Source organism: Phalaenopsis equestris, unplaced genomic scaffold (genome assembly GCF_001263595.1).
Source record: "Phalaenopsis equestris unplaced genomic scaffold, ASM126359v1 Scaffold000036, whole genome shotgun sequence".
NCBI lineage: Eukaryota > Viridiplantae > Streptophyta > Magnoliopsida > Asparagales > Orchidaceae > Phalaenopsis > Phalaenopsis equestris.
Window position 1 is genome coordinate 5,935,105 of NW_018164478.1, and position 26,264 is coordinate 5,961,368.

The 26,264-nt window shown below is 37.1% G+C and overlaps 1 protein-coding gene across 6 annotated transcripts in view; it reads left to right on the forward strand.

The window, feature by feature from the left end:
• The window catches only part of LOC110018964 (epimerase family protein SDR39U1 homolog, chloroplastic-like), a gene marked incomplete in the record, with an annotated part of 67,897 nt that overhangs the window by 27,570 nt on the left and 14,063 nt on the right, over positions 1 to 26,264 (forward strand). For 3 of the 6 annotated variants that reach the window (XM_020716454.1, XM_020716455.1, XM_020716456.1), the window contains 4 exon segments: positions 1,591 to 1,709; positions 1,826 to 1,870; positions 1,961 to 2,039; positions 22,551 to 22,612. In XM_020716454.1, the coding sequence (XP_020572113.1) occupies positions 1,591 to 1,709; positions 1,826 to 1,870; positions 1,961 to 2,039; positions 22,551 to 22,612 (305 nt within the window). 6 annotated transcript variants of the gene reach the window in all.

The following is a 26,264-nucleotide window of genomic DNA, read 5'->3' on the forward strand; positions in this document are numbered from 1 at the left end:
AGTTTAGCCAGTTGGCGATTCCTTGTGTTAATTCTACGACTTCTCATCTGATTTTGTCGTTCTGACGACGAAGAGTGTCGTGCCAATCGGTTTCCTCGTACCCGACGTCGAAGGGTTTCTCTCCTTCGACTTTCTCATCCGTCGTTCCTCTTCCTGACGCATTCACGCGTTTGATTCGGCCCGACGTCGAAGGGCTTCCGTCGGAGCTGTGCCCGATGACGAAGGCCTCTCGTTTTCGTCGTTCTTGCTCTGCTACTTACGCAATTTGCGCCTTCAATTTGGCTCGACGCTCGCAGTCTTCCTTCCTCGGGTCGCATTGCCCTGCCTGACAGAAAGTGAAGTCTGCTCACCTTTTTTTAGCAGCTCGCCTGCCGTTCTGGACATGGCCTCGACGATGTGTTTCTATGTGAATGCTCTTTCCGGTGACTTTCCTATTCCTACTCGCGCTTCTCTTTCAGGTTTAGAGTATGGTTTTCATATTGAAAAGTCCTGCAATGTTCCTCAATCTTTCCATGATGCTCTTGAAGGTGGTGGTGATCACACTTTCATTAAAAAACTTGACAAAAAAAATAGAAATTTTGCTCTTATTCTCACTGAGGTTGAAACCAGTACTATCGCTTCCTTTTGGCTTTTTGCTTTAGTGGGGAAATTTCTTTATGGTCACCCAAAATTAGAGATCATAAGGAAAGAGTTTAATGCTATGAAGCTATTGGGTAGTTGAAATATTAGCTTACTTGATAGTTGACATATACTTATTCAGTTATCTCACGATGCCGATTACACTCGCATTTTTTCTCGAAAAGTTATCAAGATCAACAACCGTTTTATGAAAATTCTGAAGTGGACTGTCGATTTTGATCCAAAAGCATAGTCTCCTATCATTCCTGTTTGGATAAAATTTTTGGGGTTAAAACTACATCTGTTCAACTTAGAAATTCTCTACTCTTTAGCAATTGCTTATGGTAGGTCTCTCAAGGTTGATAGTCCTACGCTTGCTGTCACCCGAACCTCTTTGGTTTGTGTGGTTGACCCTCTGTGTCTTGTGTGTTTGTTGAGAGAGATATCACCTAACCAGCTTCGAATGAGGTATGGATTGACACTACTCACAACGGGTATTGACAAAAGGTTGAAATAGAACCACACTCTTCTTATTGCTCTCATTGTAGTATGTTTGACCACAATTCTACTATTTGCTATCGCTTGCATCCTCATCTAAGGCCGAATATTGCTAAAGATCAACCACCTACCATCTCTGCCAAGAACCTCCTTCCAACACCTCAGGTACTAGCATTTCGACATTTATTTCTCTTATAATTCATGAACATTGGGATAATGTAGAGTAAAAATGGCCTTGACAAATTTTATGCTTTTTATATAATTATATTTATTCGTGCTTGGTACCTGGAAAGCGCAAGAACACTATCCAGTGTACTCATGAAGTGGGCATAGTTTTCAGCGAAAACCAATGTCTCAATGTCAGTGCACGCGATGTTCCAAAATGGTGGCGCTAAACAGCATATTTAACTATTTGGCATAAACTTTATTGATTAAATCTATGTTTTACTTGAACAAAATTTTGATAAATTGCAGGGCGAAGGTTTCCTGAGATTGTGATTGCGGAAGAAGAAGGGTGGAATAAGTGTATTGAAGGTTCAAATGCTGTTGTAAACTTGGCTGGAATGCCCATAAGTACTAGATGGTCATCTGAGGTTAGTTGATGTTAGGTATCCATAATTTATTTATTTTTAAACATTATCTAAAATTTTAGTGATTTTGTTGTTTTGATTGAGAGCATCCTCCTACCTTCATTTTCTTTGTCTGGTAGGTCAAGAAGGAAATTAAGCAAAGCCGAGTCAAAGTTACTTCTAAGGTCTCTAACCATTTTGCTTAATGAATTAGCTCTTTTTTTATTTTTCCAATTGGAGAATTCTCAAGATCTGACATTCAGCCATTGTGGAAGGTGGTTGATCTGATTAATAAGATGAATTCCAGTACACGGCCTTCTGTTCTGATCAGCGCAACAGCAATTGGCTATTATGGTACGCCTTTTGCAAACTATGTAATTTCTATCTTTAGAGAAAATGCTGCTCTCTCTTTATCTTTCAAAAATGCTGCTGTCTCTCTTTATCTTTCAACTTCCTAATCAAGGTGTTATTTTCTACTAATGATAGCGAATTTATTTTGTGTCAATTTTATCCATTTTAAGGGGCTCTTTGGCTGCAAGCATTTAGTAATCATGTATTTAGAGAATGCAATGCAAAGTAAATGCAAAGCAAATACATTCAATTTCAATTTTTTTAGGATTGTTTGGTTGGCTATGAAATAAAGGTAGGGAAACAATTGTGTTTATTTAGTTATAAAATAACTATTGAAAATTTTAGTCTATTTAAATTTTAAATGTATTAATGCAATATCCTTTTATTAGTAAAAAACTATCACAGATAAATTTAAAAAACACAGTAATTTATGTTTGTTTTTTCAGAGTTGTTTGAAGAGCTCTCACAGTCCCTTTAATAGATATTATCTGTAGCAGCTCTTGAATCTCTCCCTAAGAACTGAATTTAAAATTGTCTCTTTCATTTGCATCCCTTCATCCTTGAAACATTCCGATACCTTAGCACGCATCTTTCTTCTGTGGTTGTTGTGGAATATACTCATAGTGCAATGGTGAAAGGTTGGTAATTTTTTATTTTGTAGTCAAAAGTGATCTTGGTGAATAGATAAGCGGTCAATGGAGGGGGAGTCGGCAGTCGGGAAATGATTGTGTAAAACCTGTAACATTTTTCAGCTGAATTGGGACCGTCAATGGAGGGGGAGTTGGTAGTCGGAGAGTGATTGTGTAAAACCTGTAATTGTTTTCTAACTGAATTGGGATGGTCCAACTGAATTGACTCAACTCAATTTCTTTCCCAGGACCTCAGGTTCCCCTTTTAAGGTTGAGTTTGGGAGAGGTGCAAATGAACACAAGAGGACTGAGAATTGAGGTTACAACTGATGATGGAACCTTGTATGTAATGGCCTTATCTACTCGATTATGGCTATAATAAACTCAACGTAGAGGAAACTGAGTTGGAGAAGAGGGAATGAATTAAGTTTGGAGGTCTCTCCTTGCATCATCGTCATCTTTATCTTAATGGACACAAGAAGGTAAACTCTAAACCTAAAGCATTACGGTTTTTATTTAAGATTCCTTTGATATGAATAGAGATTAGTTTGCAAATATGACCAATTGATATTATGATTTTCTTTTTTCTTCTACTAGAAAATAAACCTAAATTAATTTTGATATTTATATTATAATGGTAAGATTTTGACATGCGGGGCATTTTTCTATTGCAAATATGATCAAGGCTTACTGTTTTCAGTAGTGCCAAAAAATTATGATTATAGGGTCATAGGGTCGAAGGATCATTTTTGGATGATCGTCTTGTTGGGTATTTTGTGGTGGTAATAAAATTCTTAGAAGTTCTCTTGTAAGGTTTAGATGTAGCATTTTCTCTGAGTTTTAGGGTCTATCTGGGATAGTTGCAGCTTTTTTAAAAGCTTCTGTGCAGCAGGTGCTAATTCGAAACAATTCCATACTTTTGCTTTTTTGACTTTTTTTAAACAAGTTCTCTTTCATTTTGCTCTTAAGGAACTCAATCGGGCTGCCTATTTTTGTGCCCAAATGGCTCTTTTATATAATTTTTCCTTTGATACAGTTCCTGAATTATCAGAGCTTTTTTTCATCCTCTGCGATGATAAGGCCTCTTTTGCACAGATTTAAGGACCTATTTTTTGTACTCCTTTTTAAGTTTAATGTCATATCTACACCTTCACAGAAGTTGCTGAGCAAAAGCTATGTGTCTGTTTGTATTGTATAACTTGCATTGCCGCAGTTTATGATAAAAAGATTTTTTTTCGATCGCATTGTTGTGTTATTTATAACATAACCACTTCAGATTGAATAACCCATGCATGAAAATAGAAATTACATTTAGAATCCTTAAAAACTCTTAAATTTAAATATTACACCTAAAAACTAACACCTTACTAAACAGTGAGTAATATAACAATCAAAATAAAAAATAAAATTATTAAACAAACAATTAATTTTATCATGATATTGAATTTGAAATGCAGATAACCAATTTAAAGAGAGAGTTTATTCTCCAAAGAAACTCTCAACATCTGATCACTATTTTAGGTTGAATCATCTAATTGATTTGCCCAACTGAAGAAGTCACAGTTCTCTACTTATCTATTTTCTGGACATCTGTAATGTTTTCTACAATAATCATACTCTTGTCATGAATTATGTAGAGAACACTACAATCTATAGTTGCAGTACAAGACTCTAAAGGCACAAGAGACCTCGAACTCATATTTTCTGAAGGTTTAAAACCACAAACTACAAACAATTACATGAAATATTAACTAACAAGAATAATATAAATATATTTAAAGATTTATAAAACTGTGAGGTCTCAGAGCAAAGGATAAATCGACGAATAATCTTGCACTTGTAAGAAGACAGAAGATTGTTACACCGCCTACATGTGAACTGGTCCAGGAGGGACCGGTCCAACATCCTCCAACTGACTAGGCGGGTCGGACACTTCCACAAGGAGTCAAGCGGCCGGTTGCTGCGATAGAAAAATGAAAGGAGAGGGGTGTTGTGATAGAAAAAGAAAGGTAGAAAAGGGGATCCACGATGGTCTTAATCACATATTCAAGCAGGAGAAATTAAAGGAGTTTGAGAGGATGGCTTGGAAGGAAAGTTTTTAAAATTCCGAGGGAGAATTCTCCTGAAGGGAAAAACCTAAGGCTTGGTTTTTTATGCATATTTTGTTGTGGCTGCTATTTTATTTCTTCTTGTGGTGCTCCTAGCGACATCTAGGGTGTGGGAGAGTCGCTCTACCCTTCAAATAATAGATCAACTTTGTATCTTGCTTATTTTCTTTGAATTTTGTAAGAGCAGCCCTTATTTGTGTTTCTTTCACCTATCTATTGTCGTTCTTTGTGGTTTGTTTACTGATTTTGGTGTTGAGGCATATCAAATTGGTATCAGAGAGTTGATCTTGGTGGGATGGTGGCGAAGAAAGTGGATGTGCTAGAAGAGAGGTATGACAAATTAGATCTGGAATGGAAGAGTGGTTCGCCACCATGGAGGACATGTTTACTTCCATTGAAAGTCGGATGGAGGATGGATTTGAGAACATAAAAGGAATGTGGGAGATGATGAAAAAATTCATGGAAATGAAAGCCAAGGCCCTGCCGATCGCTCCTGTTGCAAAGCCTAACCAAGGGTTGATCAAGGAATCCTTGGATAGGTCAAAAGAGAAGGAGATCGAGTGAGAAGACAACGAAGAAGACTTCATCTACCTACAATAGTGTCCCTCTAGGACTATGAGAGAGGGGGAGTGGAGATTTTCGATGGAGAGGGATGGGCTGAAAATTGGAGGGATGATGTAAGGGGCAAGGAAGAGCACGATGGAGGAATGAGGGATTTAGGAGTGAGATATGCCTTTGACCAATGAAAGAAGTTTCACCCTATACGCATAAGTGGAAATACCGGAGGAAGAGGGGTTTGGATGGAGATGCAAGGGGCAGGAAACTGAAGATGCCAATCTTGGAAGGGGAGGATACACATGGATGGGTGTATCGGGTGGAGCGATACTTTGCAATCAACAGGTTGATTGAGGAAGAGAAGATCATGACAGTAGAATTATGCTTGGAGAGGAAGGGTTTAACGTGGCTCCAGTGGATGGAGGCAAGGTATCTAATGCACTCATAGGAGTTTAAGGATTGCTTGTTGGAGCATTTTCGAGCCATTCGGGAAGGAGACTTACATGAGCAACTATGCTCTGACTCAAGAGGGGTCGGTTATAGATAACGAGAGAAGTTTGATATTTGTAAGTGAGTTTGAGGGGGATTTTGACAGCAGTATTGGAAGGGAACTTCTTGAAAGACTTAAAACCCCACATAAGAGCAACCATCTGCCCCTTGAGAACGTGAAACTTAAGAAAAATGATGGAGGACAAGAAACAGGTGAAGATGACCGACAAAGGAAGCAACACCTGAGGATTCTATCGATCGAGAACTCTGACGTTGTCATTTTAGAAAGAGACGCTGAAGGAGAAAAAATACAACACCTTATCATTGGAGAAATTTCAAGCACCTCAGAGATGCAGAAGTGCAGGACAACAGAGCCAAAAGATTGTGTTTCCGTTGTGAGAAGAAATACGCCCTAGAACACCGTTGCAAGGAGCATGCCCTTCAGATTCTTTTGGTTCAGGAGGATGATATAAGGAGTGAGGAATCAAAAGGGGAAGCAGTGGAGGAGCATCTGAATTTAGATGTGGCAGAGGTGTCTCTCAATTCGGTGCTGGGATTCACCTCAAATCACACCATGAAAGTGAGGGGATGGATCGGAGAACAATTGATTGTGGTGTTGGTGGATAGCAAGGCCACACATAACTTTATCGCAAATCAGGTTGGGGAGAAGCTAGGGTTGAAGCTGGTGACTAAAGGGAGCTTCAACATCATGATGGGGATAGGGAAGGTAGAGAAAGTAGAAGAATTTGCTAGGGATTGGTTCTGACACTACATGATCTACAGGTGGTGGAAGACTTCCTTTAGATTTGGGCAGCACATATGTGATTTTAGGGATAAAGTGGCTGCGAACATTGGAAGAGATGAAGGTGGACTAGAAGTTCTTAATGATAGAGTCTTAAGTGGAGGTTAGGAAGGTGGTGCTAAGAGGAGATGCTAGCTTGTGCAAAACCATGGTGTCGCTCAAAACCATGGTCAAGTCGATTCGGGGAGTAGAACTGGGCTATTTGGTGGAGTAGCAGAAAATTGAGGAGATTCGAGATTCAAAATTGACAGAGTTTCCGGAAGGGGTCCAACAGCTCCTACAACAGTTTACGAATGTCTTTCAACAGATAAACGGGTTACTAAGCCTAGTATGAGCCCTTTCTTCGGTAGTGAGGGGAAGATGCAGAACTGTGAGGGCAGCAAGTGGGAAGGGTTGTAGGTGGTCGAAAACAATAGTGTATTAGTTTGGGAGAAGTTTATAGTGGTTGGTGGCTAAGGGGAGTGAAAGAGACAGGTTGGGAAAGATAAAAGATAATGATACAATCTAGATATACTCAGAACTTGCTCCTCAAACACACACTTGGGATAGATATTTATAGTCTCCTAGTTCTACACAAGAGGAAGGAGAGTAGGGAGATAAGAAGAATCCAGAAGAAAAGCCTTTCTAGAAGACAAGTGTATAAGGAGCATGAACTAGCCTTGGATCACGAAGATTTGAGACCAGCCCTATTCCTGCTCTCGGGATCGCTATCCTTCTCCCTCTATTCTGTGATCTCGCTGTGACTCGTTCCGCTTCTCATGAATTCACGGGATTCCAGTATCACCCGAAGCTTCGTGCGGTGGAGCGGGGCTTCCACCTCGCTGTTTTGAGGCGCCCCGCGCCCCGCGCCCCGCGCCCCGCTTAGGGTGCTATTCTGCCCTCGATTTGGGCATTGTTCTACGCCTGTGTCAGTCTCTTGGGGTTTGGGGGCTTTGACTTCGTTGGTTGAAGCTTCTATTTCGTTGTCAGTCACTTTAGATCCCACTGGCAACTTCACTGCCTCCCGAGGTATCTGAGGGTAGTCCTTATCTTGCAAGAAAATAGCCATATCGATCCGTTCTTCTGAGGCCATGCACCACGCTTATATTGATGAATCTTCCTGAAGTATTATGATCGGTTTAATTGTGTATGGTGAGAGTAATCAAACCCTTCTCACATTGTGGTGGTGCTGCCCATATGATGTCGACTTGACATAACTTCACCATTTCTGTACTGTATCGGGGGTCGGTGTCTCTGTCATCCCTTATGGTGTAATCACTGAAATTGGTTCCACTAACATCGTTATGCTCAAAAGAGATCTTATGACCTCTAACTCTGTCGAAGAAAAGGAGGGTGATGTGTTTCCAGTACTTGGTGAAAGAATACGTGTTTATATATCAGTCGTATTAAGTCCTTTGGCCGTATTGCCACAGTCGTCCCAACAAGAGGTGACAAACATCAATAGGAATCACGTCACACCACTCCTGGTCTTGCAGTTGGCCTTCGATTGAAAATTCTACAAGCATTTTCGGTCGATGCTAACATGATTTTCCTTCAGTCACATCAGTGAATATGGCTGGGAATGTCTCTAAGTTGTGAATCCTAATTTTCTTACCATCTGTGTCGATGTCATGTTCTTGCTGCTTCCGTCATCGATGATGAGACTGCGTACATTTTCGTTCAATGTGCAGCTGGTGTAGAATCTGTTGTGGTGAAAGCCACTGTGAATCCCTAGTATCATCGGTTTGTAGGATTCGTCGAATCATGATCACTTCTCCTTCGTCTGGGGGAAGGTGATAGTCCTCGCCCTATACCTGGGCTTTCTCTTCACTGCTAATTTTTTATATGACGCTTTGATCTGTGAGTGTAATTATCCTGCTCGTCGGGCAACTGAAGGCAATGTGGTCGTAGCCGTGACATCGGTAGCACTTCCTGACCGACACCGTGCTGGAGGAGTTGCTCTTCTCCTGTTTCTTTACGCTTTGTTCTGTAGTGTAATTCCCTTATCTGAGCTTGTCTGTGTTTCCCGAGATGTCCCTGTCGGTCGTGGTAATTGTTGGTGACTACCTGCCTGAAGGTTGTTGCTTGAAGGTAATAGTCCTCGCCCTATACCTCGGCTTTCTCTTCACTGCTAATTTTTTATATGACGCTTTTATCTGTGAGTGTAATTACCCTGCTCGTGGGGCAGCTGAAGGCAATGTGGTCGTAGTCGTGGCATCGGTAGCACTTCCTTACCGACATCGTGCTGGAGGAGTTGCTCTTCTCTTGTTTCTTCACGCTTTGTTCCGTAGTGTAATTCCCTTGTCCGGGCTTCTCTGTGTTTCCCGAGATGTTCCTGTCGGTCGTGGTAATTGTTGGTGACTACCTGCCTGAAGGTTGTTGCTTGAAAGATGATTGTTGTCACCTCTGCTTCTATTGTCATTCCACCTTCAAGGCTAATGTCTGGACATCCTTTAGCATTCATTATGGCTGCAACTGTAGCACATTGCTGATGGTGGGTTTCGGACCCTCGAGATATTTGGCTATCATTTGTTCCTCTAACTCTGTCAGTTCACATTTCAGGTGTAAGTGTTTGAATTGGTCAGCGAACTCTTCAATTGAAAGATCCCTCTGCTGCAAGTTGTGGAGTTTTATAAACATATCTTGACGATAGTGGGGCGGGAGTTACTTTTTCTGCATTACTTTCTTCATCTTCTCCCACCTAGTGATCTTTTCACTGTTTTCCCTATTCCTCTGTCTCTGCACATTTTCCCATCATAGGGAAGCACCGTTCTTCAACTTAATAGTGGCTAGCTTGACCCTTTTGTCTTCCGACACATATTTATTTTCGAAAATCTGTTCAACGTATTATAGCTCATCGGAATTCATACTTTCGTCGAACTCTGGGAGGTCCATCTTGATGTCAAAGTTCTGCTTACCTCCATAAGAAGTCTCTTCTTTCGACCTCCTTTGATATTGGATACCAACATAGTGCGGCCAATATTCTTCGTCGTTGTGTTCTTCCCTGTGGAACGGATTAAGATCCTCATCCTTGTTTGTCCTATGACTCTCTCGATCACGATCGAATGTAATCTATTTCTGGTTTCTGTCATCTATTGCAGAGGATGAATTTCATGTTAGATCTTTTGTCGAGTAGAGTCTGATGTATCTCTCTGAGGTGGCATGGCTTGAGTTTGGAACTGAAAGAAAACAAAGTTGGAGGGAATTTGGTAGGGGGTGCTGGGGAACCCTAAGATAGGGCTAGGGTTGAGCTAACTCTGATGTCAAATTATACTGGAACTATTAGGGGAAATAGTGGAAACACAAAAAGAAAATCATCATTAATATTAAAATAGGGTTACAACATCACATGAACAGAAACGACAACACAAACACAAAAGGACACAAGAAAACACTCCTAAATGTATTTTATTGGATGGTGGAGATTGGCGAGTGGGTCGGGATAGCTGGCGGGGGTGGTGACAGCAACAACATTGGAGGTAGGGAGGGAAGATGTAGAACTATAGGGGCAACAAGTGGGAAGGGTTGCAGGTGGTCAGCAGCGGTAATGTGGTAGTTTGGGAGAAGTTTGTAGTGGTCGGTTGCTAAGGGGAGTGAAAGAGACAAGTTGGGAAAGATAAAAGGGAAATATACAATCACCACCTTGGAGGGGATACAACCGGTACACCACCACCTCCTCGAATGCAAACCACAAATTAAAAGGAGATTCCACATAGGAGATCTGAAACTAAACACACTCAGAACTTGTTCCTCACACACACCCGGGATAGCTATTTATAGCCTCCTAATTCTACACAAAAGGAAGGATAGTGGGGAGGTAAGATGAATCCAGAAGAAAAGTTTTTCTAGAAGAAAAGTATGGCAGGAGCATGAAGTCACCCTGTTCTTGTGCACGGGATCGCGATCCTTCTCCTGCTATTCTGCGATCTCGCCTTGACCCATCCCGCTTTTCGTGAATTCACGAGATTCTTGTGTCACGCGAAGCTTTGCATGATTTTGCGCGGTGTAGCGGGGCTTCGGCCCTGCTGTTTCAAGGCGCCTCGCTCGGGGCACTGTTTTTCACTCGATTTCGAGCGCTTTTCTACGCCTGCATCAGAGAACGATGTTGGACACATTTCCTATTCTTGCGATTTATGAGTTGTTAGATGATCTTTATGAGGAATTCATTTTCTCAAAAATTGATCTTAAGTCTGGGTACTACCAGATTAGGATGAATCCAACAGATGTGCACAAGACAAAATTCAGAGCACATGAAGGACAGTATGAGTTCTTAATGATGTCGTTTAGCCTCACCAGCGCCCCGACGACATTTAATCCCTTATGAATAGGGTTTTTCAACCTTATCTTCAAAAATTTGTCCTGATTTTCTTTGATGATATTCTGATCTACAGTCGTACAAAGATAAAGCATATGGGACACCTGAGGACAGTCCTGGGGATGTTGAGGGAACACCAATTATATACTAACTTGAAGAAATGTTCTTTTGCACAGTTATAGGTAGAGTACCTAGGACATGTGGTGACTGGAATGGGGGTAGTAGTGGATCAGTCCAAGTTCAAGGCTATGGTTGATTGACTCGTACAAAAGAATTTGAAAGAGTTGAGAGGATTCTTGGGGCTTGATAGCTTTGTTATTGATGGAGCAGTTGAAAAAAAAGCCAATTTCGATTAGGAGAAACATCAACACAGGCATTTGAACATTTGAAGGGGTCATGCCTAGTATATCAGTATTAGCACTTCCTAATTTAAATAAACCTATTGTGGTAGAGACGAATGCATCAGGATACAAATTAGGAGCAATACTCATGCAGGATCAACAGTCGATTGCCTACTTCAGCCAGGTTCTTACGGTCATAGCAAGGCTAAAGTCAGTATATGAACGAAAATTGATGGTCATTGTCTTGGCTATTCAGAATTGGCGGCCTTACCTATTTGGATGACATTTTTTTGGTGAGGACAAATAGAAGAGTTTAAAGTATCTTTTGGAGCAGCGGATGGTGACCGAGGAGCATCAGAGATGGTTATCCAAGCTATTGGGGCATGATTTCAAGATTCAACACCAGTTAGAATTAGAAAATAAGTAAGCTGTCACACTGTCGAGAAAGGTGGAAAAACCTCAATTGATGACTCTATCGATACCCCTGGTTCTAGAATGGGAAGCCTTGAGACAGAGAGCAAAAGGGTTGAATAGCTGAGAAAGATAAGAGTCGAGTTACAATAGGATTCGAACAGTCATCTCAGATATGCATTGAGAGGACAACAACTGCTTCATCAGAGGCGATTCGTGCTACCCAAGACGTCGAAGTATATTCCCAGATTATTACAAGAGTTTCATGGCAGTGCGATTGGGGAGCATTCAGGGGTGCAGAAGACCTATAGTCGTATGGCGGCAGAGCTTTATTGGGTGGGTATGCGCAGAGACATAGAGGACATGGTGACAAATGTGATGTGTGTCAACGACACAAGTACTTGACCACGACATCAGGAGAGTTTACTATAACCATTAGCATTTTTTGAGAGAGTTTGGGAAGAAGTGACGATTGACTTTATCGAGGGGTCGCCACTGTCAAAAGGGTTCACGGTGATCATGGTGGTTGTGGATTGCTTAGGTTTGCACATTTCATTCCCTTACAATATCCTTACATAATGGTCTCGATCGCAGCGGTGTTTATCCTGGAAGTGGTTTGTTTGCACGTGGTGCCGGAATCGATTGTATCGGATAGTGACAAGGTATTTCCCAGCCTCTTCTGGAAGGATTTATTCAGGTTGCAAGGGTCATTTCTTAAAAAAAGTACCACATATCATCCTCAGATCGATGGACGGACTGAGGTGTTCAACAGGAGTGTGGAGACATACCTGCATTGTTTTTTATCTGATACACGAAAGCAATGAGCTAAATGGATTGTTTGGGTCGAATATTGGTATAATTCTTAGTATCACACCGGTATCCAATGTCGATCAATACTTGGAAGAGAGAGACAGGATACTGGCAGAGCTCAAAGAGTTATTCAGGTTGTACGGGACAGTCCTTAAAAAAAGTACCACATATCATCCTCAGACAGATGGGCAGACGGAGGTGTTCAACAGGAGTGTGGAGACATACCTACATTGTTTTGTATCTGATACACCAAAGCTATGAGCTAAATGGATTGCTTGGGACGAATATTTGTATAATACTTAGTACCACACTGGTATCCAATATCGATCAGTACATGGAAGACAGACGAGATACTAGCAGAGCTCAAGTGTCATTTACTGAAAGCTCGACAAATGATGAAGAGGAAGGCGAACGAACACAGGAGGTGCAATTTGAACCAGGAGACATGGTCTACTTGAAACTAAGCTCCTTCCAACATAAGACATTGGCCAGAAGGAGAAGCAAGAAACTATCACCGCAATACATTGGGCCTTATGAGGTGATGGCATGTAGCGGGACAGTGGCCTACCGTTTGAAGTATCACCATCGTTCACACTACACCTGATCTTCCATCTATCACAGCTGAGATATGCGATTGAAGATCATGCACCCTCGACTACACTACCGCCGACACTGACTAAGGACTTGGAAGTGATTCTGGAACCACTAGAGATTGAAGGAGTGAGCCGAGGAGTGGGGGGAGCCATAGAGGTATTAGTGAAGTGGAAAGGATTGCCAAAGTATGAAGCAACATGAGAGCCTTACGAGGTGATTCACAAGCAATTTTCATCCTTCCACATTGAGGATAAGATACGTCTTTGAGAGGGGAGTATTGCTACGCTGCCTGTATGTGAACCGGTCCAACATCCTCCAACCGACTAGGCGGTCCGAATGCTTCCACAAGGAGTCGAGCGGCGAGTTGCTGCGATAGAAAAAGGAAAGGAGTGGGGTGCTGCGACAGAAAAAAGAAGGGAGTAAAGGGTATCTACAAGGGCTTTAATCACATATTCAAGGAGGAGAAAATAAAGGAGTTTTGGAGGGAAAGCTTAGAATGAATGTTTTTCAAACACCGAGAGAGAATTCTATTAATGGGAGGAACCTAGGGTTTGTTTTTTTTTCTTGTGGTGTTCCTAACGACGTTTAGGGTATGAGAGATGATCCCTGACAAATGCTTCAATGCTCAGGTGGATTATGCAAGTGCACGATCAAAGTAGTATCGAATTCTCTTGAGTCCGGATAGTTGATCCCACAGAGAACGGGATTATCAAAATTAAGAAAAGGTTCTAGCCTACTTCATTCATCCTCAGTTTGAAATTTAACAAAATTTAAGCTGTGATAGTTCCTACTGCAATGCAAATAAGTTTAAAGTTTACTTTTACAGAAATCCTAATTACCCTAGTTGAATTGGCGATAATCAGATGAAAATTATCTTCCATTACAGTGATAGTAGTAGAGTGTAGAAAATGAGAGAAATATAAATTGAAATGTGAGTGGTGATAAATAGAAATAATTCTCTTCTTTACCCTCTCCCGAGTGCATAAAGAAGCTTGGTTAAAGTAATGTTAATTTCTTAAGCCCCATCTTGAACCCATCAATGATTATTTTCCTAACATTTGCATCTCCCTATAGTGCACTTTTGTTTCATACCTTATAGTTTAACGTGATCTTTGTAGTTGTTCATGTCATAGCTCTTCCAAGTCCTTACGGGTTTAAACCACATTTTAATAGATCAATTGGCCAAATTTAAAAGTAAACTAAGTGCATAAAGAAATCATCATAATTATATAATAAAAACTATTTTAGCATTCAAACCTACATACTTACACATCTACTACATTACCACAAGGAAAAAGCAAGAAAATTTACTTACAAAGCATGGATAAAACACCAAAATAATGGATTGATACATAGAGATTCAACTAAAAAAAGTTCTTCAGAAAATCACAAACCCAAAACACAAATATACTTATCTCTCTCCCTCAGTTTCCCTTGAGAATGCTCCACTTATGCTCTTGATTTTTTTTTTTTTTGCAAAATCTTCACCCAAACACTAACAAATACAGTAATTCACTCACTTAGACTTGCTTTCACAAACCTAGAACAAGCCTATGAACTCTCACAATAATGGAGGAAAATCTCTCCCAATACTCTCTCTCTAAACCTAATGATGCTTGATACACAAAAAATCTTGATGTCTTTTTTAAAAAGACTCCAATATACTCTGTTCAAATTGCCTCTCAAGTCAGCCCAAACGATGCTTCAAACAGGTGGGTTGAACTGTTGTAACTGCACCAAATTCGGTTCTGGTGCCAAAGCGCCCAACTAGTCTAGCGCCAAGGCTCTGGCTTAACATCTGGGCCCTTGGCACCTAGACGTCAGCCTCTCGGGTTGTATAGATTGGGGCTGGCATCTAGGTGCCCTAGAAGTCTCGCGTCAAGGCTCTAGCCTACTATATTGTCTTTTTGCTCAATTTCACCTTTTTTTCACTCCATGTCTCTTCCAATTCGCTTCACTCCTAATATATATTGTACCTGCAATAAAAACATAAAAATATCTTTCTTTAAAGTGCAATTTCATCCAAAAAAATGTGCAAAATATAAAGAAATTTATGCAATCTTTTTACACATCAAGAGTCGATCTACCTCTCGAATAGTAGATCAACCTTGTATCTTGCTTATTACTTTTGAATTTTATAAGAACAACCCTTGTTTGTGTTTCTACCTCGTATCTATTGTTTTTCTTCATGGTTTGTTTTCTGATTTTGGTATCGAGGCATATCAAAGACCTTAAAAAAGGGGCTTGATTGCTTTTAAACCATGTAATATTGAGCTCATATGTGTCACAAAAGCATATTATCACAAAAATCATCCAAACGTACCCCAACAATCATATGACTAAAAAAGGAGATTTTGGTTACCTTTAAACTATATAATACCGAGCTCGTATGTGTTACATAACCATATCACCAACAATCATATGGGCGAAAAAGAAGGGGATCTTGGTTGTCATGATGACAATTTTATACATGTCAAAATTCATAACAACATATAGGTCACCCAAACTAAGGTTATATATGTTATCATAGTCCTCAAAATAAAAATAAAAAAACCCACATATGCCTAGGAGGCCATCCTTGTGTGAAAAAATACGTGCATATATAATAATAAAAAAATAATTTGCACCGAATTGAGATTCCACATGAACATAGTTGCATAAAGCGTCATTACAATAAACATTAAGCATTTATGCAACACATTATACATAAATAAAATGTAGTGTACAACATTTCACTCATCAACTATTGCACTTGTAATTTACTCTCTCAACTCCATCTTCTGAGCACTTTCCTCATTATGTGTACAAGACTCATGTAATCACATTCAACTTGTAATATTGATTGGCTTAGGCGATATTCATATGTGTCAATAGGGACATGTGATTGATTTTCATTTGCAGTATTAAAATCAATATCACTACGCGAAAGATACCAACAAATATAATTTTGAATAACCATTATAGTGGTAGCAACAACAATCTTCACTTGTTTGGTGAAAGGATATGCGAGCAGATCTCATAGAATAACCCTTTTTTTTTTCAAGCCCCAAATGTACACTCAATAACACCACGTAATGAAGCGTGTTTCTTGCTAAACATCTTTTTTTTTTGTCCTGAGCTATGTTGTTTACTTTTTCAAAATTAGGAATATGATATTTTGCATTAGAAAAGGGTTTGATACTTCCTTTTTGTAATGAATATCCAATATTAACCAAATAATATTTTTCTGTTATAAGTATATTCATTAGCATTGTACTAAAATAATTATTTTATTTATTCATTTTAAGGCAAACTTGGAGATAGTTTTGGAAAGTTGTATTTATAAGTTCGCGTAGCAAATTTGAATAAGCTACTATCGTGTGCGTTGTCTTCTCATCCAACTATTACAAAACTAAAACACATTTAAATCACATACAATCTTAACATTTTTTATTAATGAACTACAATGTCGAATATATGAATTTTTTCACTGTTGACCATGTGTGTTTCATTAATTGCTCAAATACAGTCTTTAGTTATTTATGTAAGATATTAGAGTCATTGCACTTAAGTAAATTTTGGAAAAGATGAACACAAAAATCTCTCTTGAAATGCGAGATATGGTGTTGATCTTGTGAAATCTTTATAGGGTTCTTTGGAATATAAGGTCTTCATGTCTTATAATTTTTTAAGATAAACTAATCAAAACATTCAAAACAACTGAAAAGTATTTACTAATTATTTTTTATGAGTGTTGAAATTGCTTGAAATTGCTCCATGGCTTCCCCCATAGGCTCATTTTGTGATAAAACATAGAGGGTTATAGTTAACATCTCTCTTAAAGTCATCCTAGATGAGCCATGGAGCCCATAATTTATGTGAAGTTATTCTAATTGACTAGTAAATATGATTTTTGTCAAACATAACATATTGTTAAATCTTGCAACTTCCCAACACATTTACCACCAATGTACGTGGATGTTATACAAGTAGAGCGAGCAATATATGAGTTTTAATACTCATACATTAAGCATAATGCAGCTGTAATTTTTCTTTTGCTAATTTTTCTGTCCATGTCATTCATTGTTGTTGTAGCTAAGGCATATAAATAACACTTACGTTTAGTAAGTGATAAATAAATAAAAATCTTGACAATGATAATTCCTAAAATAATGAAAGATATAATAGTAAGGTCTACACTCATATTAATCAAACATAAAAAGTCCAAAAATTAACATAATAATCATACATTGCGATTCTCATAAAAGTCGCGTAAATAATTAACCCTACAACTAGGTGTCATCGATATAAAGAACTCTTTCATAGTCAATTCTTCGAACAACTTTATGGAAAACAAGTAAAAGATCATGTTTTCATAAATATATGTAGTTTATTTCAGTATTCTCATAAATTGTTGAATGAAATTTGCATGTGATGTGCTAGGCTCATTAGTGCATGAAACTAATTAAGAAATCTGGCTTCTTATGAAACTGCACTACTTTCATTTTTCACAGGTCTAGGACGTTTGAAACGACTACTAGATCAAACTTCGTTTAGTTTGGGATTGAACGCTTCATTTGAGTTAGCAGTTTGCTCGACATTTACATGCTCAACTTTGATGGTGTGTACTCTCACTTGGTGCCCATGCATGATCACCTGCGCCCAAGATTCCACCAAACATTAGGTTCAACTTTTCATCAAACTCAGAGTTCAATGTCACTAAACTTGTCCTTCTTGGCAGTTAGCACAACCTACAAATTAATTGATAGTTGATATGTTAATATTATTGAGATGACATCAAAAAAAATGAAAAGCATTCAATGTTTAATAACTTTTACCTCCATTCTCTCAGTCCACCATTTGTCTGAAATATCAATGATTCGCTTTATAGGATTTCAACCTAATCCCATGGAACCTCTCTTTAACTCCATCCATATTTTTCAATCATTTTTTAACTGAACTCATTTATTTTTCAGTTGCATTATATCATATTCTTTTTCACTATTTTTCTTATACTCTTTTATAATATTCTGCTATCGCTCCTTGTTAAAATAGGTGGTTGGCCTATTTCTCGGTTCCATGTACTTTAGGCAGAGATCGCAAAAGATTAACTTCACATCTTTATTGCATATACCAGACGATCCGATTTCTTTCGTTTTACCCATCACCACTACTAGCATAAAAAGAACTAATTAATGTAAATTTTTACAAACAATAACTGAACTCATCGAAACATAAATTAGCCAAGAAAGCAATCTAGAACTTCCTAACCCTTTCTCAACATGTCACAAAAGTGATACTAACAAATTCTAAAATCCCAACAATAAGCAAGGTAAAGAAAAGTAAATATTTGAAAGCCCCTAGCTTGCAAGATAACAAAAAATATTTGGAATCTAGCAGAATAGTATGTGTTGGGTCAACTCCTTTTTCTAAATTGAAATGTAACTAGCCTCAGTTTTTTCAATCATTTCAATTTAGGGCATGCTCATCCATGCGACCAAAGGACCCTGTGAAAGTTTTATTAGAACAAAACTGTAGAATGCGGATGAGCTACGGCTGCATAAGGATGACAGTGCGCCTAATTAAGCTCATGTATTCAATAAATCATGTGCCACATAATTAACTACTGTGGCAAAAAGATCGGTTAAGGAATTTATGAACTGAAGCATCCAATATAGCAAAGGCATAGATCACATAGCAGAAACTACTCCATGGAATAACTCGACATAGCTCAAGAGTAATTACACATGTAATAGCAACATCCCATACACATAGGTTCCTACCGATAGTCCTTAGTTACCAATGATAGGAATCACAAACAACATGGAACAAACCAACAAGAATATACCATCAATCAAAGCCCTCAAAGGAATGCACTATCAATGAAGCCCTCAATTTCATTAAACTATAATCAAACAGTTCTACTGGAAAAATGAATTAGGCTTCTCCCCTCATCAAAAAATAATTAAAATAGCCCTGCTAACCATGATCGTGATGGGAATATGTCTAATGCAATTAATTGGTTCGTATATATATGTGTCATGGCTTGGTTCCCAACCCTGCTTTGGCATTACATACCACACGTTTCAAGTGTTTTAGCATGAGTATGCTTAACTATGGAGTTAATTCAAAAACTCATGGAAAATTTACATACATGCCACACAATTCTTATGTATTTACATATTTAATACACAAAACTTCTCACATTTGCCTTTATAACACCTTGGTGCCATAAGCTTATGCATGAGAAGTATGTAAATGGTATGCATGTAAATATAAATGTTTAGTTTTTAAATGTGTAAATACATAAGCATTAGTGTTATGCATGTAAATGCCCTACAACTCAAATCATCACCCCATCCATGGCCATGCATGACCTCAACCCAAATACCCTTGCTTAGGAGTTGGCATCTTTTCCAATAAACTTATATATGAACTAGGAAGCTGGGATCGAAAGCCAGAGCTATAAGCATCCACACTCATTTCAACTAGTATAGTGCATTACAGGCCAATTTTTCAAAAAACAAAACTAAACTTCACAAGAATTTCGCAGGCCACTACAGAAAAAATTGAAGGCCATCACAGATCATATTTCTCCAAAAAAAATTATAATTTTCTTCATCGTAGAAAAACTGGAAAGAGTAGAAACAACATAAGAAATCGAAGGTGTTTACAGGATAATCATTACAGCAAAAATCTAAGGTCATCACAAAAAAACATTTCTCCATATTTATCCAAACTTCAAAAAAATCTCATTAAATTTCTCCATCACAGAAAAAATCATAGAGCTCGTTGAGAAAGACAAACCACTTTTGTGTTTGCATTGGTCGATCTTGTTTATAATCGTCCAATCTGGTTTAATTCTAACAAAAAAATTTTAATTTACTTTTTTTTTGTTCATTATGTTTAATTCCCAATTGAAGGTGATCACATACCGGATTTTTCTAACAAAGGACTCCAAATTTCTCCGTCACAGAAAAAGCGCAAGAGCAAAAATTGCAAAAAAAATCTAAGGAATTCACATGAAAGATCGATTGCTCGAAGCCATGCACAACAAAAAGTTAGGGCCATCGCAAAAACCCACAAAGGTCAGTGAGATAGAGGAACCGCGAACCACACAAAGCAAATACTAAAAGTAAATGATAGAAGGTATCGTAGAACGAAGGAAAGCAAATGAAGAGAAAGTAGAAATTGAGCTCTCGCCACGGGTACCATAGGAAGAAAAAAATTGAAGGTAGAAAAAAATCCTAGGAGCTCGATCATTTTTAGCTGGGCAAACCATGGAGTCTGGGCAGCATAGGAATTTTGGTATTCCCAATAATCAATTGCTTTTTAGTTCAGCGGGTATGCGAGGACGGCGGGATTCTTTAGTGCATTTAATAACGCACCCCCGCCGCTCTAACCATAAGCATGTAATGATGTTTTTGTGCCGCGCCACGACTAAATCTTCTTTTGCTTCTACCCAAAATCATGTTTGCTTTCTAGAAGATCGACTCGGCGTGATTAAGGGATAGTGCCAAGAATGAGATGAAGCTTGCTTTTTGGAGAAGGCTGGTTTTAACACGATCTTTGACAAAGTTGCCAACTCCATTTCCTTAGAAGTTCAAGATTGTAGCTAGTCACAAGTTTTTGTAGTTATCTTGGTCGGGTCAATCCTTGGCTAGTTGTTGTATGGCAAATTATGGGGATAGGAGTTATTCCCCTAATGTGTTGCTATGCCTTGTTCATATATTTTTTCTTTGTGATGAGTAAGACTGGAGCCTTCTTCGTATGATATTAGTAATGAACTTTTATATTTTGGTTCTATGTAATTATTTCTTCTACGAGTGTTATTTAACTTGTGTGTGGGTTGTGTTTACTGCTATCTTTGTTTTTTATTTTCTTATTTTGACTCCCTGACATAAACATTTAAGCACTATAAATAAAGATATTATTTTGTAATGATAGAAAGAGGATTTGATTTTAATCTATGAATTTTTAATATTTATGGTAGATGTGACATATGTCTTGAGATTACCTTTTTTCCTTCCTATAAATAGCCTTTAGGCCTTTATGAATTTCATATGTTTTTGTTGCTCTTCTTACTTGCCTACCTCCTTTTATTGATCTGATTATTTCTATTCATGGAGGCCTGATTTATAAAGTGCTTTGACGTGAGCATGACCTTCTCGTTCATCTCAAGGGACACTTAAATAAGGAAGGACCTAAACTGGTCACAATTCAGCGATTTCCTTATTCTGGTAAAGTGATTTATAAATTGCTTTGACGAGCTTTAGTGTCCTTCGATACTTGATAGGGCATAAAGTCATTTGTAAGCTAAGGTCTTGAATTTTTCCCCTTGGACAAACATTCACTTTACATGGTTTCCTTAGATGAAACAACTCATGGCTGCTGATATTGATCATTTTCTTAGGTTGGGTTGACTACTTTTTCTGACTAAGTAGATCATGATCAACAAATTTACATGGTTTCCTTACATGAAACAACTCATGGCTGCTGATATTGATCCTTTTTTGAGGTTGGATTGACTACTTTTTCTGACTAAGTAGATCATGATCAATAACCAAAAATGACAAAATCACAGGGATTTGATTGGGTTTGTCATTATTCTCCCACAATTCATTATAAGCTTAAGGTGGTAAAATTAATTAATCTACATTATAATTTAAATCTTAATTGTTGCTACTATACACTTGAGCTATCAGCTTTTTAATTACTAGCCTTGATTGAAAATGTGCCCCTTGTTGTTAAGAGAAATTAACCACAAGTGTTTGCACCTATGGGAAAACTTGAACTTCTGATCTTAGAAGTCCTAGCAAAATTATGTGAAATCTCTGTGTGGTGTCTTATCTGTTGTTTCATCTACCTTTTGAAAATTTGAACCTCGCAATAAACTCCTCTCTATCATTTCGTTTTCATTTATTTCGAGGGAGACCGGGGCTTTGATTTTTCGAGCCCGCATTGCGGCCCCACTTATTTTTTTCTCTAGTCTCTATGGTTCCTGGTAACAATTTTTTGTTGTATTATAGTTATTTATTCAATATGTTTGAAATTTGCTTTATCTGGTTAGAAAGGTTTTAGATATTATGGGAGGTTTTAACATAAGTTCCAACTAGCAACCTTCAAGGTTTGTCATTGGACTGACATCATTCATCATTAACAAACTTGATGCTTTTTATAAATACTGATATTAGAGTTCAGGTATATGTCTAATAAAAAATTTAAAACTAAACATGCTTGCAAATGCAAGGTTCAATAATTTGGAGTGGATGAATCCCTATTGAAATAGCTTGTTGACAAGTATTTAGTAGTTGTAATCTGATCCTATTTTAGAAGCAAAGATTGTTATTTATCCTTTGAATGTTTTATCAATGATTCCAATGAGTATGTAGTATTGCAAGTGGCTTTCATAAGGAGAAACTTCTATTTTGTCCAGAATGATGTTTGCTGTCATGAATTATCATATTTTTTTCCTTCAATTTTTTTTATGGCATGTTCATAGGTACAAGTGAAACAGAAGTTTTTGATGAGAAAAGTCCTTCGGGTAATGACTATCTAGCTGAGGTGAGAAAGCAAATTAACAAAATTTTTATGAGAAAAGTCTCTTTGCATATAGTTTGAAGACTAGCGTTTATTAGTTACTCTTGGAATACTGGATTACATTGATGAGGAAATGATGCTATCCTTCCATGTGATAACTCACTTGTCCTCTTTTGGCTGTAACCGTAAGAGTAAAAACTCCATAATTAGAGGCCTAATTGATCTTGGCCTGTGAAATAACAAATTTATTTTATATTCGGTTACTTCTGCATCTGAAATCATTATTATATACCCTCTGTAGGCTTCAAAAAGAGTTGATTTGCCCTCCTATTAGTATTAGAGATTTTTTATGCCCCTAAGTCAGCTTGCTGATTTAGACGGCAGACTTCTGAGTATTGATGCCCATGTGAAAAGAAGGTTTCAAATTTTGTTTCTAGATCAGGAAGAAATAAAAAAAATATATATTTGTTATTCCCCAATATGCACTATGCTTCAAATGAAGAGGCACAAATGAAAATTTATCACGGATCACTGGACCTATCATATGGGTATTTTCTACTTCATCATATTGTTATCAGTAATTTCTTTCCGTTATATTGTAATCTGTCTATCATTGTAAAATCACATCTGTACTCATTTAATTATCTGGTGATAATATCTTTCTTAAAAAAAAATTAGGTTTCAGAATTAGCTCTACATTGATGTTTCAACTTATAAATGAGATAAAACATTTATTTGCATGGATGCAATATATTCAACTGATTATGTTTCATTTCTTATACATTCTATTTACCTTTGTTGTCTTTTTATTTCTCAATGCACTTGATAGGTGCTATCAAGTGCTAAGTGTAACACTCAGTTGGCACCTGTCATATGGGGCAAGCAGTGGTGCAGTAGAGGGCACGACTAGGCCAGACTTAATTTCCACCAACATTCATCCTGATTTGCACGAATCAGAATCAAGCAAATGGAGAATTGATCTCTCTCAACCATCGCATGTGGAAACACCCAGTTCAATTTAATTTTCATTCATATCCATAACATAGGGAAACATACATAATTAATTCACGAAATATATATAGATTTGTTAAATATTTAAACGTGTAAATTTATATTTTTTGTGCTAAACGTGCCCTTAATGAATCTTTTGTTTTGATCCATATAGAGGATGATAAAGAATTGTCTACAATACTTGTTGATGATGTCTTTTTTGTGTGCATCATAGATGCATAAATGTATAGTTTTCGTAAAAAAAAATATTCAAAGTCCACCAAAATCCTTACATGTCAAAAGTTGTACAAATTAAACCGCTAGGCTAAGTGCTCTATTGCACTTTACTCCTTCCTGAAATCAACAACATACAAGAATAGGCTACAAACTTACTAAAATAATCTTTGTTAAAGTTAAATTTAATAGAAGAAAAGGAACAAAAATATGCATACTCATCCACGACTCGTATGACTAACAACATCACAAAATAAACATGTTGTAATTACTTAAAATGGGTAAAGGAAAGGTATAGAAGTAGTAATTAGTAGCAAATAAACTATATATAACACATGTTTCATTAAATTCATTGCATAATCATGTGAATATTCTTTATTTGCTTCATACTCATTATTTCTTATTTTAGGAATATCATTTGTACTTGTATAGATTTTGACTCAATTCATTTATGTGTGGTCACCAAGCCTGTTTGCTTCAACAAACACTGTTAAAATTTGGTTATCTTCTAACATAATAATTATCAACAACCCCCCTTGATACCAAAATGTTTGTGCTAATCTCACTGTCAAGAGTTGAGAATTCTATAATTTTTATGTCATCTTTATTTGTGTAGGTCATCAGTATCATATTTTATTGATATTTTTTTATCATTTTACTTATTAAAATCCTCTCGTATGCATTTAAAGTTATATGAATATACATGCTAGCAAGTCAGTTAATAAACATGCCTAAGAATATACCAAAGTCAGTAAAATCATTAGTATCTGCTCAAAGATTATTTTTTATAACATATGCAGATATTCTAGAATATGCATAAAATTCTAAATACAATTTTTTTCAATATATTAAAATTTAGTGATTTGTAAATATTTTCTTCTTAATTTAGAAAATGATTATGTCACCTTAGTTGGTAGAACTAGATGAGAGAACGAGAGAATGAGAGACAAAAAAGACTAGGAGGCAGTCTCGCTTGCATAAAAAAAACATGCAATGACACTCTACGTCGAAGCCGAAGGAAGAAGCCACTGTGCTAAGCGCCTCAACATCTTTTGTGTGTGGCAGTGTTCTGTCAAAGCTTGCACTGAAGAAGACTCGGGAGAACGCTTGCTATTTTTGACTTGATTTGTGCCAGAGACCAGACTGTGCAACCTTAGTGTTGGGTTGTCGACGAGAAGGAAGAGGAGGCAGTGCACCCTTAGGGTTTTTTGCATGCGGTTGCTTGAAGGAGAAGGGGACAAGTCAAGCAGTACCATCCTCTATGCGTGAAGGAATGATAGGAAGGAGGAGGCAAGGGCACTTGAGCGGCTTTCAGGAAGGAGTCGAGTCGAAGGGATTGTGTTTCATGTGAGAAATAAGGTATGTTCATAATTTATGTTTTTATTTTATTAAAAAAGAAATATATTTTATTTATTTAATTATTAATTTATATTAAACCTTATAAATTAATTATAAGGATTAAGGTGTCAAGAAATCAAATTAAAGGAAAGGGAAGAATAAAATCGATCGGTCAAATAAGTTCTAGTAAGGTAAGTTTAAGGTTAAGTTTTAATTTGAGATTTTACATATTTAATTAAAAGTATTAATTATTATTTTATTGATAAATAACAAAAGTAGAGAGGGATTTCTGTATTGGAAATTGAGGAAAAGTGCCTGCAGTGCAAGATGAGGTAAAAATTTATGTATTTACTTTTGTATTTTATTTTAATTAAATGTCATTAAGTAAATGTTAAGTTTCATGAGTTAGAATCAATGATTAGATTTGAAAGAGCATTTGATTTTAAAAAGATGAGTCGGAAAAAATATTTTTTTACTTATTTATATTCAAGTCATTTATTTTAAATTTATGATCCTTATATATCTACCTTTAATTGATATAGGTGATAATTGAAGAAAGTAAATTGGAGGATTAAGCTTTTAAAGTGGTCTTTGAATAAAGTGGTCTTTGAAAGATTAATGTGAGTAATTATATTTCTAAATTTTAGTAATATTCATTATTTCTAAATATATTTCTCATTTGATTTATGGTTTATGCTAGTGATTTAAATTACAATATATTCTTCATATTGTTAGATAGAAAAATATGTATGTTAAATAATTGCACAATTTTTTTTCTATAAAGTGATTAGATTTTGCATGAAATTTAAATTTTAATAAATGTTTATATATTAGATTATTATATGACTTTTAGATTCTAGTAGAGATGCATTTTTTAATTGATAGATGAATACAAAGTATCTCATAAGAAAATAATGTATGCTTGAAAGAATGAAATGAAAATAATTTATATATGAATGCATATATGTGCATAGTAAGAGGAGTTTTCCTCATTATAATATTGATAGGGGACTCTGTTATACTTGCTCGCACAAATATTTACTGCCATCTCAAAATATTGTGTAATTTAGATCATTAACTTTTATGCCGACGGAAGAATATCGACCAAGGGTGA